This window comes from Jaculus jaculus, chromosome 8 (assembly GCF_020740685.1).
Source record: "Jaculus jaculus isolate mJacJac1 chromosome 8, mJacJac1.mat.Y.cur, whole genome shotgun sequence".
Classification (NCBI taxonomy): Eukaryota; Metazoa; Chordata; class Mammalia; order Rodentia; family Dipodidae; genus Jaculus; species Jaculus jaculus.
In genome coordinates, this window is record NC_059109.1 from 90090833 (window position 1) to 90106352 (window position 15520).

Below are 15520 nucleotides of genomic sequence, written 5' to 3' on the forward strand. Positions count from 1 at the left end.
CTAAGTCACAATGTTCTGCAGATTGTCAGACTGTTGTGACTGGAAACAAAGAGAATGGGAGGCATTAGTTCAGAATGGTTCCTAGTTCCATGATCTAACTAGTCCCCATGTGTCCTGAACCAGGATAGGCAAAGAGTTACCCAACCTTATGAGCACTGTTGCTGACAAGTGAAGATTGTGCAAGTTCCCATTTACTCTCCACTTCTTGCTGAAGGCTGGGAGCAGCAAACCCACTGCATCTTCAGAACGGGCCTACCTCGTACCTCCCGAGTGCCACTCGAGCAGCGTCAAACACAAACAAGGCTGGCGTGGGGGTCTGCTCAGTGCAAGACCCAGTTCCTAGCTCAACCAAGGCTGTAATTTTTTTTAATCTTTTTTATTTTTTTAAATTTAACTTATTAGTTTTCTTTTCAGTAAATACAGGCAGTTTGGTACCATTGTTTAGGCTCATCTGTGATCTACCCCCTCCCATTGGACCCTCCTTGTTGATGTAAATGGGTCATGCATTGTGGAGTTAGCCCCCAGTTACATGTGACTCTGATTTGCCAAGGCTGTAATTTTTAAAATAGAACACTTTCAGTTAAATTTAAATTTCAGATAAGTAACAGATAATGTTTTATTGTAACTATGTTCTAAACATTACACAGAACACACTAAAATATATTGCCTGTCTTAGACTCAATTTATCTGAGAGTACTATAATTTTATTTATTAAATCTGAGACCTAAATAAATTTCATACAGCATAATTATCTCTTGAGTTTTAGAGTGAATGTTTTGTGCTTTTTTGGTTGTTTTTGTTGCTCTTTTGAGTATCTTTGTGCTCTCCTCACAAATCAGTTTCTTTTTATTATTTATTTATTTATCAGAGAGAGAGAGGCAGATAGAAAGAGAATGGGCATGCCAGGGCCTCCAGCAAACAAACTCCAGACGCATGCACCCCCTTGTGCATCTGGCTTATGTGGGTCATGGGGAATTGGAGTCCTCGGGCGTCGTACACAAATGCCTTAACCGCTGAGCCATTTCCCCAGCCCTGTTTTTTTTTTTTTTTTTTTTTTTTTTTAACATTTTACTTATTTATTTGAGAGAGGGAGAAGAAGATGGAAAGAACATGGGCATGCCAGGACCTCTAGCCATTGCAAACAAACAACAGATGAATGCACTACCTTGTGTATTCAGCTTTACATAGATATTGGGGAATTGAACCTAGGTCCTTTGGCTCTGCTGCCAAGTACCTTAACCACTAATCCATCTTTCCAGCCCAAATGTTTCATTTTTGAACATTCTTCCTTTCACAGTTCTTAATGAGCATAAATCAGGTCCTTCTAAGGAACTCACATGGTCTTGCTCTTGTTTTCCAGCTGGATGAAACTAGCATTTCTGACCAACACAACTGGTAAAATTCCAGTGAGGAGGTAAGTCAGTCATTTTTGGTTATGCTTCCTGCCCAGCATGAGCCTTCACCATTCCAAACCAAACACAGCCTGTTACAAGTTGTTCGTGCCCTGTGTCTTTAAGATATTTCTAGAAGCTTAATTTCTATCATTTTGTGTTCAGTTTATAAAAATGGCATATGGAAGTAAAGTTGCAACTTCCCCTGACCAGGTGGCATTAGCGCTAATAACAAACATCTGAAATATGGCATCATTTTCAAACCTTAAAATAAGTAGAGCATTAGGATTTCCCCACTTGCCTGAGCAGCCACTGCTATGATTAAAGAATCCCTGTGGGGCTTTGGCAGTGGTAGTGGATGAACCATTGCCTCAGGACAGCAGACTTTCTGCTCATCTGCAGAGAAAGTGGGGTTCTGCCTTTGTTCTGGCCACCCCGATGAAGTAGTCAACTTTGACTTCCATATAGCAAAAAGCTCATATCTCACGGCTTGGGAGGCTGGAAATCCAAGGTCAGAGTGCCACCACAGTCCAGTTCTGTTGAAGACCTTCCAGGCTGCAGATCGCTGTCTCATGGCCGTGTCCTCATCTGGGGAAAGGATAGAGAGTTCTCTGAGGTCTCTTTCATATGCACACTAATCCCACTCCTGAGAGTCCCCACCTCCCTTGAAGAAACCACCAACCAGTGGTCCCAGCCCCCAATACCATCACATGGGTATCCGAATTTCTCCCCACCCCCCCAACACACACACTTCAGAGCTGCTGCGCCCTCCCTCACTCCGCCCTACTTACCAGTGCAAAGAACCGAAGCCAAAAGGAAGAGTTCACAAACCAGGCACATCCTCCTCATGTGTGCTGTAGGAGTTCTGACATATTTCATCTTCTGAGGAACCCCATGCATCCCTCTTTTCTGCTTCTCACTTCCTCTTACAATTTGGGCTTTGCTAATCGTCTGTGTGTATAGTTAGAAGTACTTGTAAAGGAAGCAGTGGGAATTCTTTAGTAAATGTTCCAGGACCATTTTGCTTGGTGTTTATGTAATCATGCACGGACATCAGAAGCTGGGTCTGATCCCAGAGCATTAGCTATCCATGTGAAGTTAGGAGGCACTTGGGGACACGAACCTGAAGCAGACACCTGGTCCTCATGTACCAACTCTTCCCAGGCTCTCCAGACTCAAGTTCATGTTGATGTATTCTCAGGATACCTCTTTTAGCAAAGCAATAGACTGGCAAAACCATGAAACCCACAACACCTGCACAGAATACAGTCATAGACATCACCTTTCTTTCTCCCATTAGACAAACAGGGCCCTAAGCACATAGTAGATGACTGGGTGAAGTTTAGCAGCTGCCTGCTGCTCATCTCAGCCATTCCCAGCTCTTCTTCTTTTGTCCCCTGCCCAGCCTCTTCATTCTCCTCAGAGCTGCCACCCTGCTCTCCTTTACCACGTGTTATTCTTATGACATTGAGCAGAATCATCCTAGGTGAGATCATTTTTCTCAAGTCCATACTGTAGCAGTTAACTTCTGGATGCTGTGACAGAATACCCAACCAGAAGCAGTTTATGGAGGGGAAGAATCTATTTTGGCTTACAGTTTTAAGGAGGAAGGTTCATTATGAAGGAGAAAAACTTGCAAGAGCAGGCAAGGGAGTCACAACTCCACATCAGCAGGGTAGTGGGGCCCAACCAACAAGCCTCAGTTTCTTCACCACGTGTCATACCTCCTTCAAAAGACCCCCACTTCCCAAAGGTTCCACCAGCTGGGGACTAAGTATGAGGTTTGATCACAAACACATGAGGCTTTGGGGGACATTTTACATTCAAACCACCACAATAGGAATAATGAAGTTAAGTACCAAGTGGCATGGCTGAAATGCCTACGAGAAAACCTGGGATGCGTAGAAACTGTGAAGATGACCTTGTGCAGCATTCTGTGTAGCCACCCTTTCATGAGGACTGAACACATCACCAGCTTCTTGCATTTGTGGTGCCTGACAAGTCTTTCCATACAAGTCACTGATTCTTATTTACTGACTTACTAGCAGATTACTAAACTTAGAAGTTTGCAAAGGCCCGATCAGCACCCTTGCCTCCTGGTTTTTGGCAAAGGCCTTTCACACCAGCCCTGATTTTATTGAAAACTCTGTTCAGTTGAGCAACAGCAGGGCAGTTACTTCCGTGCATTCCAGCAACCCTATAGCTGCTGTCTTGTAGGTAGGGCATCTATTTTATTTGAAACTATTATTGAAGGAAAGAAGTCCAAAGTTTAGAAAGTATAGATGGTGATAAGATGAGCAGAAGTGTAAGTTAGGTCTGTTTGTTATGTCTTCCTATCCTGCTTTTTCTTCCATGACAATTTCAGGAACTGTACAAAGTAGAATCACATAGATTATGATCAGAGTGCTTCTACTGGCACGGTTTCATCTGCATGCTTGTCACCCATCAAGCCCTGGCTTCAAAAGTGTGGGAGCCTCTTCTCATTCCATGGGCCTCAGCGCAGCATGTTGGATACAAAACTATTACTACTTTTTTGACAGAAATAGCCTAAGTATTTTGGCATCTTCTTTAGCTCTCTTTGACGTCCATTCTTTGGTGCTTGCCAGTTCTCACAGGTGTCTGACATGAGACATCTGTGACTTGGGGGCAGTTTATTAGAATTTATGGAGAATTGATACCATGCCAGTGAAAAGCAGATCACTTTCCTGGTAGATGAACTGCCAAGAGTTAGGTGGAAATTGTTCTGAAGGTTTTAATGGATAAGAAGAGTAAACACTTTTAAAATGTCACTTCATCACTATCATACTACAGATTTAAAAATGGAAACTATTAAAATAGGGTACATCATGTTAAAAGGGACCTGGCTTCCTAGACAGTGCATAGCTTGGGAAAGGCCCCTGCTTAAGCATTAAACCAAAGTTTAACATCGAAGCCAGGCGTGGTGGTGCACACACGCCTTTAATCCCAGCACTTGAGAGGCAGCGGTAGGAGGATTGCTGTGAGTTTGAGGCCACCCTGAGACAACAGAGTGAATTCCAGGTCAGCCTGAGCTAGAGTGAGGCCCTACTTCTAAAAACAAAAAAGCAAGCAAACAAACAAACAAACAAAAAAGTATAACATTGAGGAAATTACATGAATAACTGTTGCAGAATGCCTTCCTCCTCATGTCTGTCTTTTCTTTTCAGGTAAGTAATCTTGTAAATCTTCGTTTCTCTCAAATTTGTAAACTCACATACAGTTTATCCTCCCACCTACACCAGAGCTCTCTCCCATCCCCTGTAACCTGGAGTGGGGCTCAATGGCTAGAGAAGTGAGTTATGACTCAGGGAGTGGTGGCTCACATCTTGAATCCCAGCACTTGGGAAGCTGAGGTAGGAGGACCATGGGTTCAAGGCTAGTCTAAGCTACAGAGTGAGTTCAAGATCAGCTTTGGTTACAGTGAAACCATACAAAAAAAAAAAAAAAAGAAAAAAAAACACATAAACTAAACTAAAAAAAACTAGAAAACTGAGTGATGGGCAGCCATGCAGTGGTTGTTGATAATGGCTGAAGAAGGCAGTTGCACCAAAAATGGCCAGGAGCCTCCAGTCTGTTCCCAGTAGCCCAGTCTGTACGCAGCACTCAAGCCCTGAGACAGCAGTGGTCTGTGAGGAGCAGGACTCGCCGCTCTTGTACTCCAGGAGTCAAACCTGACTGTTAAAACCATCGGGACAGGCCAGGAGAGATGGCTTAGTGGTTAAGACAGTTGTCTGTGAAGCCTAAGGCCCAGGTTCAATTTCCCAGTACCCATGTAAGCCAGTTGCACCAGGTGGCACATGCTTCTGGAGTTCATTTTCAGTGGCTACAAGCCCTGGCATACCCATTCTCTATCTGCATTTTTGCCTCTCTCTCTCTCTTTCTTTCTCTCTCATACACACACACACACACACACACACACACACACACACACACACAACCTCAGGAAACTGCAAAGCCTGTACCACTGTGCCAGCAGGTGGGATTCTCTTAGTTTCTAGGATCATTGTTCTCTTAGTCATTTGCAAGATCCCCTGGAACACAGAATTTAACCTGAACTCGGGAAAACTGGGTACCACTCAAGTATATTTTCTTTTAGGGAAGGGGTGACAGTTTCTTTTGTGGTAACGAATAATGCCTTAACCACTAAGCCATTCCTCCAGCTCATGAATTCTACTTGAGTCTCTATGAAACACTCAGCTGACCTCTGTGACCATGAGGCTGTCTACAAAGAGTTGACTAAAGTCACAGACACTTTACCAGCACTCTATAAGCATGCTGTATTGCCATGATGTTGTCAAAAATGTCACCAGCTATGATAAGTATGTTTTTCAGAACACTGGTTAAAGGCCATCTTTCTGGAAACCTCAATAATTTGCTTTCACTCCATGGCCTCCATACCCCTGTGAATCTATTGTCAGACTTGTCAGTCAGGTGCCGGAATAAAGGGAAGAGGCATAACTCCAGGGAAAGGGTCTATTTGACTTCCCCACTCCTATCTTCCACCCAGGGTTTATTATTTTATAGGTTATGTGAGCGAATCTGTGTGGTACTCAGCCTGAGCCTCTGTGTGCATAGATGGACTCAAAAAGTTAGTCCCTCTCTTCTCTCCTTGTTCCCCAGTCTTGTTAGATGTGCTCTTTCTCAGCAACCAGCCACACATTCCCCATAAGATCACCCCTGCACTCCTCACACCTCATGGTGCCCAAGCTCTGCTCCTTACCTACCTTTGCATGGTGTGGTAGTCAGTTCTCACCATGTTACATCCAGACCTATCTAACCTGGCAGCCTTGAGGTGGCTAGCATATGCTACAGAGATTGCTATGCACAACATTTTCCTCCTAAATAAAAGTCCCTGGTCTTACAGTCAGTATTTCTTAGCTCAACACATACTTTTGTCAAGAAAGATGGCCTGAATGGCCACTTTTACATAAGTTGAAATTGCTAGGTAAAGTGCATTTACCCCAATTCAGTGTCTAAAAGTTTCATGAACTCTCAAGACATAAGAAAGTACAGACATGGAACTCTATACCAGAAATCTGTTAACCAGTGTACTGAGTGCTACAACATACCAGTGTTCCATCCTACCAGGCCTCCTTATATGGTTATACAACTATCTCAAACAATTTTTTTGCATCTGCCTTAAGCAGGGTCTCATTTAGCCCAAGCTGTCCTCAAACTTACTGTGAATTGAAGGATAAAACCTTGGACTTTTTAAAATTTAATTTAAATTCATTTATTTATTGCAAACACTTCTATCCCCTGTACTCTATTTTTCTATATCTTAACACCCGCCATACATACACACAGTATGCCCGGATCATAATCCTCTCCCAGCACCGCCCCCCCCCCCTTGTTCTGCCCTCCCCTTAACCGTTCTTCCACTGAAGCTCTTCTTTCCAACTAGTCCCTTCTTCTATTTTGATGTCGTATTTTTTTGTCTTCCTGGGTCCTCCATGACAATATATGCAGATAAGGTCAGCCAGCTTCTGTGACAGCATAAGTGCCACCACCAGTTTGTGTCTGGAAGAGTTCCTAAAGCACGCCTCCCCATCCTTTGGCTCTTACGCTTTTTCTGCAGTGGTCCTTGAGCCTCAGCGGGTGTGATAGAGATGTTTCTGTGTAGTTACATGATAGTACTGAACACACAAGTGTCACTTCTCAGCACTTTGATGAGCTTTGTGTCTTCCCAGCGTTTATTTTCATCTGAAAAGAGAAGCTTCTATAGCCAAAAGTGAGGGCAGTGCTAATATATGGATATAAACTTAAATATTTAGAGAGCAATTTGGTGGGTATGATATATGCATTTAGCCAAACAGCAGTATTAACCTTAACCCATTAACCCATAAGGCCTAGAGCAATGACCTTCCCAGCCATAGGCTTTTAACTAGGTTTTCAGTACCAGGCATGAATTCACCTTTGTGGAACATGCCTCCAGTCTGATCACAGAGCAGTTGGTTAGCCCTGTACGAGACCTTGAGCTTCTGATCCTCCTACTCCTAACTCCTCAGTACTGGGATTATAGGCATGCATCACTACAGCCAGTTTCTTTGGGTGCTAACGACTAAATCCAGAGTCCCATGCATGTTAGGCAAGCACTTTACTAACTGAGTCACATCCTCAGCCCTGTAACATTCTTATAGATGCACTTGAAGTGTTCTTGGACATAGTGTGAAACAGTCACTGTCTGAAGGAACTCATTTACCGAAACCTCTTTCCTCTGGGTCTGTGTTGGGAGAGCAGTGCTGCATTCCCCACTCACAGGACTGGCTGTAGGTGCTCATGCTCACTGCACACCAGCAGCCAGCAGTGCTGTGAGGAATGGGCGGGATGTGCAGGTGCTCTGTTCCAAAGCCTCACTTCATGGGTGAAAGACACCCCCCCCATATACACACATACCATCTTTAAGTCAAGACTGCCATTCTGAATTTAACTTTCTATGATCATGGTAACATATGACCTGGGCTTTTAGTCAGGGACTAAATAAAGGTTTCTTGAATGGCAAAAGCACAGCTGAGAGCCAAGGGTGAGGTTCTAGGGTATCACACCTCCCCTTGATACCATTCCTTCTAAGAGTCTCCAATGTACTTATAATGAGGGGGTCTCTTCTTCATACTTACAGGAAATATGTTCATTTAAGTATTACATGTTAGACCAGCCTCAATGCTCCTTGTGCTCCCTACAAACTTCTCAGAAACACCATATCTCAGGCAGTGCCAAGATTCTGTGGGAACATTAAAGAATTGCTCCCTCCCCATTGCGTTCAAAATGGTATCCTTGGGCAGCTTGCATGGAAGAGTGACTCAAGAGTGCTTAGTGTGAAAATGAAGTCAAAGTCTGTCTGATGATGTATGTGAACGTGAAAACCAGAATAGCAGCAATCCCAGGCCTGGCTGCCTGGCCTTCCTAGTGGCCTGGGGCTTTCCCTAAGTGCCTTGAGAGCTGCTGTGCCATCTGCTTCATGCCTTTGTCCTAAGGACATCATTTCCCTGGATCAAAATGTATCACGGCTTTTGTCTAAGAGCATACATCTGTCCTCCTTGTTCACAAACTGCCAGGGGAACCACTTGTCTCAGAATCAAGTTGTATCAGTGGCAGAATCCACCCTGGTAACCAGAGGGATAAAAGGTAGAGCTATTTGGGGAATTGAACCTACAAATAACAGCATAGTTTTATTCTCCTTTTCCTTTTCCCCAGTCCCACTATTCCTAAGAATATCTGGATCTTTGCATCAGAGAAAGCAGAATAAACAATAACTTGGATCTTTCTTTCTTTCTTTCTTTCTTTCTTTCTTTCTTTCTTTCTTTCTTTCTTTCTTTCTTTCTCTCTCTCTCTCTCTCTCTCTCTCTCTCTCTCTCTCTCTCTCTCTCTCTCTCTCTCTCTCTCTCTTTCTTTCTTTCTTTTTCTTTCTCTTTTCTTTTTTGTCCTAGTATTACCAGAACCTTTGCATCGGGGAAAACAGAAAAGGTGATCTTTCAAGCTCTCAAGGAATTAGGTCTTCCCAGTGGAAAGGTATTCTTTTATTACTAGCATGCTTCTAAAGCCATGTTTACTTGTGCTTACATATGTGGTAAGCTGGATTGTTTATATTATACCAATTTCAATGAGATTCAGTGATACATAGTACAGTTAATCTTTCTCTTCTCTTTCTCTATTAATATTTTATCCTAGGTGTTTTAAAATTTAACTAGCTTACTTCCAAATAACTTTTATCAACTTTATTAAGATCAGAAAATGAAAGCCAGGCAGTTCTTTGCACAGTTTAAGGAGTTTATTTTAGAGACACCTGGCCACATGGCCTTAACCAAGCACAGCATCAGCATGAATAATTAGTGGTCCTATGGTGTTCATTAAGGTGATTTTGCACTATTAAGCCATTTCTCCCCACACTGATCATTGTGTTCATGGACCTCCAGATTTAAGTTATTAAAATTATGAACTGAAATAAATATTGAAGCTTGTGACTACCTATACAAGTCCTATTGAAAATTACTGAAGTAAAATCTTATGTGATCATCCTAAGCGCCTCTGTGTGCATCCTTATAAAAATTCATAAAATAAGCATAATTAAATATTGGGCTTGATTTCTTCACGTCCTCTTAACTAGATACTCATTTACCTACTGTGATCAAACAGTGTGGCCTGAAAGTTGGTCACTTTGCTTCCAGATACTGTAGACCCCCACCCTGTAAGGAGGGAAAATAATTTCATTCATCATGATATTCATTTATTTTCCATAGAACGATGAAATTGAGCCCGCTGCGTTCACCTATGAGAAGTTCTATGAACTCACACAGAAGATATGTCCTCGGACAGACATAGAAGATCTTTTCAAAAAAATGTAAGTTCTAGAGGCTAGAAAGCGTACTTTGGAAGTGTTTTGCCATCTGTTGAGATTTTGTAACAGTTGTTTTTACAATAATATTTTAATATAGTATGTTGATAGTCTAGGAAAATCTAGTCAGAGTTACATTTTCACCCCTTAGTCTAATGGTGTAAAAGTCCACTTTGAGATTCTTTGACATAAAATGAATTAAAGCACCTGGAACGTTTCCCCCTGGCATTGGCTTTACTAACGACCTACAATTTTAACCTGCTCCTTTAGGTATTAACCCATTATGTGAACTAACTAGTCAATTTGGAATGTTAGTATGTGGTTGAAAAGTTCACTCATTCCAGTTATTTCAAATGGATGACTTACATGTTGTTTCTGAAAGAGTATCTTCTGATAATGCTAAGAAATTCAGACATGTTCTGTGCCCTTGTGGGAATGTTCTCTCTCCTTTGTCATTGTTGATGGGTTTTTATAGTCTCTGGCACTTAAAGAATTTATGATACTTTAGGGTTAGAAAATGAGTTTAGAATTATCATTCACAAATGTCAACATGTAAATCGTACCTGCTGTAGCATCATATACAAAAACTTACTTTTTCTAATAAATTTCTTTTCAGCAATGGAGACAAAACTGATTATTTAACGGTAGACCAATTAGTGAGCTTTCTAAATGAAGTAAGCTTTTTCATACATTAACTCCATAAAGTCTGTGTGCAGTGGCTTGCCTCCTCCGTCCTCACAGCATGCCTGCATTGCGTCCTGCCCCTCTCCCCTCACTGCTTAGCTTCTGACCTGCTCCTCTTTCCATGACGGCTTTACCAGGTGCAAAAGTCAGCTGCTGCCTGTGTCTGTATGCTTACTCCACGCTGGCTCTGCTCACCACTTTCTGTCGGTTTCTCGCTCTGGTTCTGCGTGTATGTGTGAAATTTGTAATATATTTACTTAATTAATGTATCTATGTTTTTGCAAGATATTATTTAAGATATTTTTCTGATCTAATATGTAGAAAGAAACTTGAATTTATCACACTGTAGTTGGATTCTCCATTGCTAACTCAATCTCATAAATTGCATGGACTGGAAGTTTTTTTGTTGTTGTTTGGGTTTTTTTTTTCTGTCTTTTAATAGATTGCATGTAAAAAAATATGGAGGTTCAAATGGAATATTTTGATAACAAAACACTTGAGCTCCTAGGTGAAAAAAAATAGTATTAGACCAATTGTATTGAAGTAAATTTTTTAGTTTTTTATTTTTAAAACAAGCTCAGAGCTAAATTTTGAACAACATAACAATTAAAAAAACTGGCTTAAAAATATTTGCCTACGCACAAGGGAAAAGTATTTTAGAAAACTAAAAGTTGTGACTTCTAGTATAACTAAAATAAACCTTTTTTTTCTTTACATGTACTAAAAAGTGTTTTCAGCAAAACACACCAGGCTCTTTATAATCTGCAAAGGCTAATTCACTTTTTTTCCCCAACACATGTTAGAAGACTTGGTTGAGGAATAGATGCCATATTTTTCTTCACAATTAACAATCATACTACATAAAGGAAAATATTTGAGATGACAGGATTGGGGTTGATGGTGTTGCTCAATGGTAGAGTACATTTAGAGTACATTTTGCATGCACAAACCCTTTGTCTGAAACCCAGCATCAAGAGAGAGAGAGAGAAAGAGAGAGAGAGAGAGAGAGAGAGAGAGAGAGAGAGAAGAAAAGGAGAGAAAAAAAGACACAGGCACACATAAATAATAAAATAATAAAAGGGAACAGGTAGTCCACGATTTGCCACTTTGTAGAAACAAACACATGTCTGTCAAAAGTCTTCCCTTCCCTCATCCAGTGGCTTACAATTACAGGGTTATACTTGAGAAACAGTGGTAACCAAAGCTTAAAAGCACTGGGGCAAGAAAGAAAGATTCCATGCATCCACACAGATACCTCCACTTTTAACTAATCCTTTCAGTACAAAGCCATGTTTATTTTACTTGAAAAACATCTCAAGTTCTTCCACTCCACTAGATCTTAGTCTTGCACAGACTGTGTTCATAATCTTTATCCAGATACCATCCACATCCTTGTGCTGCATGTACACGGAAGTTGAGGTGCCTTGCTCCATTTCCTTACTCTTTTCCCCCTTCTTCCATTTGTTATCTGTTTGGCTATTTCCCTTAGCCTCTTCGTGCACTTTGGTTATTAATTTTAAATTTGATGAAATAGGCAGAAATCCAGCTTCTTACTAACAGAAAGATGGTTTGGTAGTGAGGAGAATATCCCATCATTGATTCATCACTTCCTACAATAAGGTCTCTGTGCCAAAATTTGGGGTGAAGCTGGCCCTCAGCCATCTATTAAGAAGTGCTCTTTGTACTGGATTTTGCTGTCCTGTTTCAGAAGCAGTTCTGAGGCTAGGTGTTACCATCACATGCTCTTGTCTGGTGGGTCTCTCTCTTTCTCTCTCTCTCTCTCTCTCTCTCTCTGTTATTTTTATTGGCTTACACAGCAATCACTCTAGTAATTCCTGAAAGATTGTTTTCTTTTTAATTTTGAACTTTTAAGCTTTTACATTTTAAACAATTAAAAGCACTTAACAAAAATATTCCCCTCATACCTTCTTGCTCTGCCATTCCTGTTTTCTATTATGAGGCAAGCCTTTATCCTTCTCTTGCATGGACAATAATACCCTTTTGTTCTTTACATTATCTCCTCTTTAGCTTATCTTGAACAGTAAGGCTAGGCCTAACCTTTGAAGGGCCTTGTCTTGGTGGAAGGGCTTTTAAGGAATATTTACTCTTTAATGAACACACAAAGTAGAGGAGATTGTTTGCATTGTATGAGTAAAGTTACCAATTATTTCTTTCTCATTGTATGTCTTTTTTGACTATTACTTATGCCCATCTTTCCCAGTGCTACTTATTGAAGTCAGTGGGTGCTTTCTTGCAGTAAGGCAGGACAGACTTCTAGGTACTGTTATCTATCTTATCAGTTACTTGGGCACATTTTTCTGTGACTTACTTTTGGAAGATATTTAGAACCTCACTTTAGAAAGCACTTATTCCAGAAGGTGACTCTACTGAGCATGTTGTTTATCTGAGTGAGATTGATGGTGCCTCGGAGCAGTGAGCAGCTAGCTTCACTGTTTGGTATCTGCTCTACACCTCTATACCCTGTTGCTCTGAGATTGCCTAGATATGATGTTGTCGTTTCACCCAGCAAGCTTCAGCTTTGCTTTCTTGCCTCTAGGTTCTTCAGATGGTGCTCTGCTGCCTTGTGAAAATGAAAAATTTCAGGGGAAGCAAAAGATTATGTGATGTGGCAGAGTAGATGTAAAAACAAAAGTTGAAAGACTTTACTAGACAAGAGAAACCTAGTTATGAATATAACTATGTGGCGAGTCTAAAATAGATGCTTTCCTTCCATTATCCATCTTCTTCCATAATATTGTTTATGGGGGGAAAAAAGATGTGCCTAGGAACTGTTTTTTTTTTTTTTTTAATTTCATTTATTCATTCGCTTTTCAAGCAATTCATCCTCATCCAGAGTGGAGTCCTTGGCTCCCTTGAACACTCAGCTATAGTTCATGGTGGCATCACTTCCTCTGTATGGTGAAGCATACCTTTACCCACTTAGCCCATGTCACTTTCTCTTTCCCTAAATAGCCTATCACTTGTGCTCTTGATGGTGTCAAGGCCTGTTACTGGTATAAGTTTACACTTTAGCATGTCTAGCACAGTTGTAATTATAACTCCCTAGATTATAAGAGAAGAATGTTTTAACCGGATAAACTGTCACAAAGATACTGGTTCCAAATACTTTAATACTCTTAACTAAACAGGAGAGGACAGAAAAATCTAGAGCTATCAACATTTTAGGAAATGAAGCAAAAGGTCCCATTGGCCAAAAGTCTCCATTCTATATCACATTCTCTTTACATGATTATCTCAAAACAAGTGGTGCAGGGAAATCCATATGAACTTTTAGCAGTTGCTTCTTAAACATATAATTTGCAATATTTTCAGAATATGTGCATATATTTGGTTACAGCATTATTGCTACTCACTGCAAGATGTTACTTGTTGACCAAGTCTGACATCTGATTGTTATTATTACATGGAAGTTTGCTTTATTTAGTTATCCATTTGAGAGCTGACCAGAGATACAGTGCAATTCTGTCATACATGGTGAACGATAAGGAAGGTTAATGGGCCCACTGCCTCTACACACACTCCCCCCTGTGTGTATGTGTGTATACACACATACACACACACACACACACATATATATGTGTGTATATGTATATATGTGTGTACACACACACACACACACACACACACACACACACTGAGTTACCTAGTTAATAAACTTCTCACTATCCCAGGAAGTCAGGATGACATCACTACAGGAAGCACATTGTTCCTGGTGTTTCCCACAGTACCAGGAGCATCTTAGGTGCCAATTTGAAAAGATTATGTCACCAATTTCCCCAAATGCCTTCCTCCTTATACTCTGCCTGAGGAATTGTCTTAGGGCAAAGTGAGTTCAATTTCATAGTGAAACATGCTCTGAACGACTGATATTTAAATTTAAATTTTTGCATGGTTTATAGCTGTAAGTATCCTTGTGCTGATTAATTTTATCACCCAGTTAGTTCATTCTGGAGGCAATAAATTCAAGGAAAGGAAGTTTTCAGGGTACTCAAAGTGCTAATTAATAGAAAAAACTCACATTAGAATGAAATATGTATAATGTTTACTTGTCTAACATTAGGGTTTTTGTTACTCCTTTGGCGGTTTTGACCACTTTATATGACCTGGGTATTTGTTTGATTTGGGTTTTTTTTTTTTTTTTTTTTTTTTTTTTAGTTTTTACTTTTACCAACTAGTCTTAACATTAAACTTTTAAGATTTTCTTACCTCATTTTTATAGACATCACTAGTAAATCTATTATGTGTGCCCTGGAACTGGAAGGTAGTACAGTTAACATACATACTGCCATGCATCATTCTACTTTTAAAGGGAGAACCCCATTTTCTCTGTGCTGTTAAACATGAGGAACCAAGTGAGAACTCTCAAATTTGAACTTTTTGGCATAGGCTTCAGGAAGACAGGCAGGAAGGCAGCTAAGTCTGATCTTTGTCATTATAACTATATTAGTCTAGATGAATCTTGTTCTAGAAGTTGTACACTGGGGAGCATGAAAGGGCCTCAAGGGCAAGAAAGGTCAGCCTAAATGAGCTGCTTTCTCATCACAGCATCAGCGAGACCCACGGCTGAATGAAATTTTATTCCCATTTTATGATGCTAAAAGGGCAATGCAGATCATTGAGATGTATGAGCCTGATGAAGATTTGAAGAAAAAAGGTAATATAAATTAAAATATAATTAATTAAATTTTTGGCATTAAATGAGAAAATTTACAGCATTTAAACCCCTTGAATTACAATTGAAAGTATCTCGTGTGTGTGTGTGTGTGTGTGTGTGTGTGTGTGGTGTACATGTGTGTGTGCATGTGTGTTCATTCATCAAGTGTCATCCTCAGTTGCTCCCTACCTTATTCTTTGAGACAAGGTCTCTTTCTATACCTAGAACACACTGATTTGGCTAAATTTGCTAGCCAATGGCCCCCAAGGATTTCCTTTCTCTGCCTGCCCAGTGCTGGGACTACTGGTGTGCATGGCTAGGACCATCATTTTACATGGGTGCTCATCTGAATTTACAACTTCACAATTGAGCAGTAAGTGATTCACCGAGAGAGCCACACCCCAGCCCACTAAACATACA

At 40.7% G+C, this 15520-nt stretch overlaps 1 protein-coding gene across 10 annotated transcripts in view; it reads left to right on the forward strand.

The window, feature by feature from the left end:
* Plcb4 (phospholipase C beta 4) overlaps window positions 1-15520 on the forward strand; it is a 409699-nt gene that overhangs the window by 303796 nt on the left and 90383 nt on the right. For 9 of the 10 annotated variants that reach the window (XM_045156593.1, XM_045156591.1, XM_045156592.1 and 6 more), the window contains 5 exons: window positions 1361-1414; window positions 8837-8918; window positions 9647-9747; window positions 10358-10415; window positions 14992-15100. In XM_045156593.1, coding sequence (XP_045012528.1) covers window positions 1361-1414; window positions 8837-8918; window positions 9647-9747; window positions 10358-10415; window positions 14992-15100 — 404 coding nt within the window. Of the gene's footprint in view, window positions 1-1360; window positions 1415-8836; window positions 8919-9646; window positions 9748-10357; window positions 10416-14991; window positions 15101-15520 lie in introns of those variants that run through there. The other variant, XM_045156597.1, reaches the window with a different exon arrangement.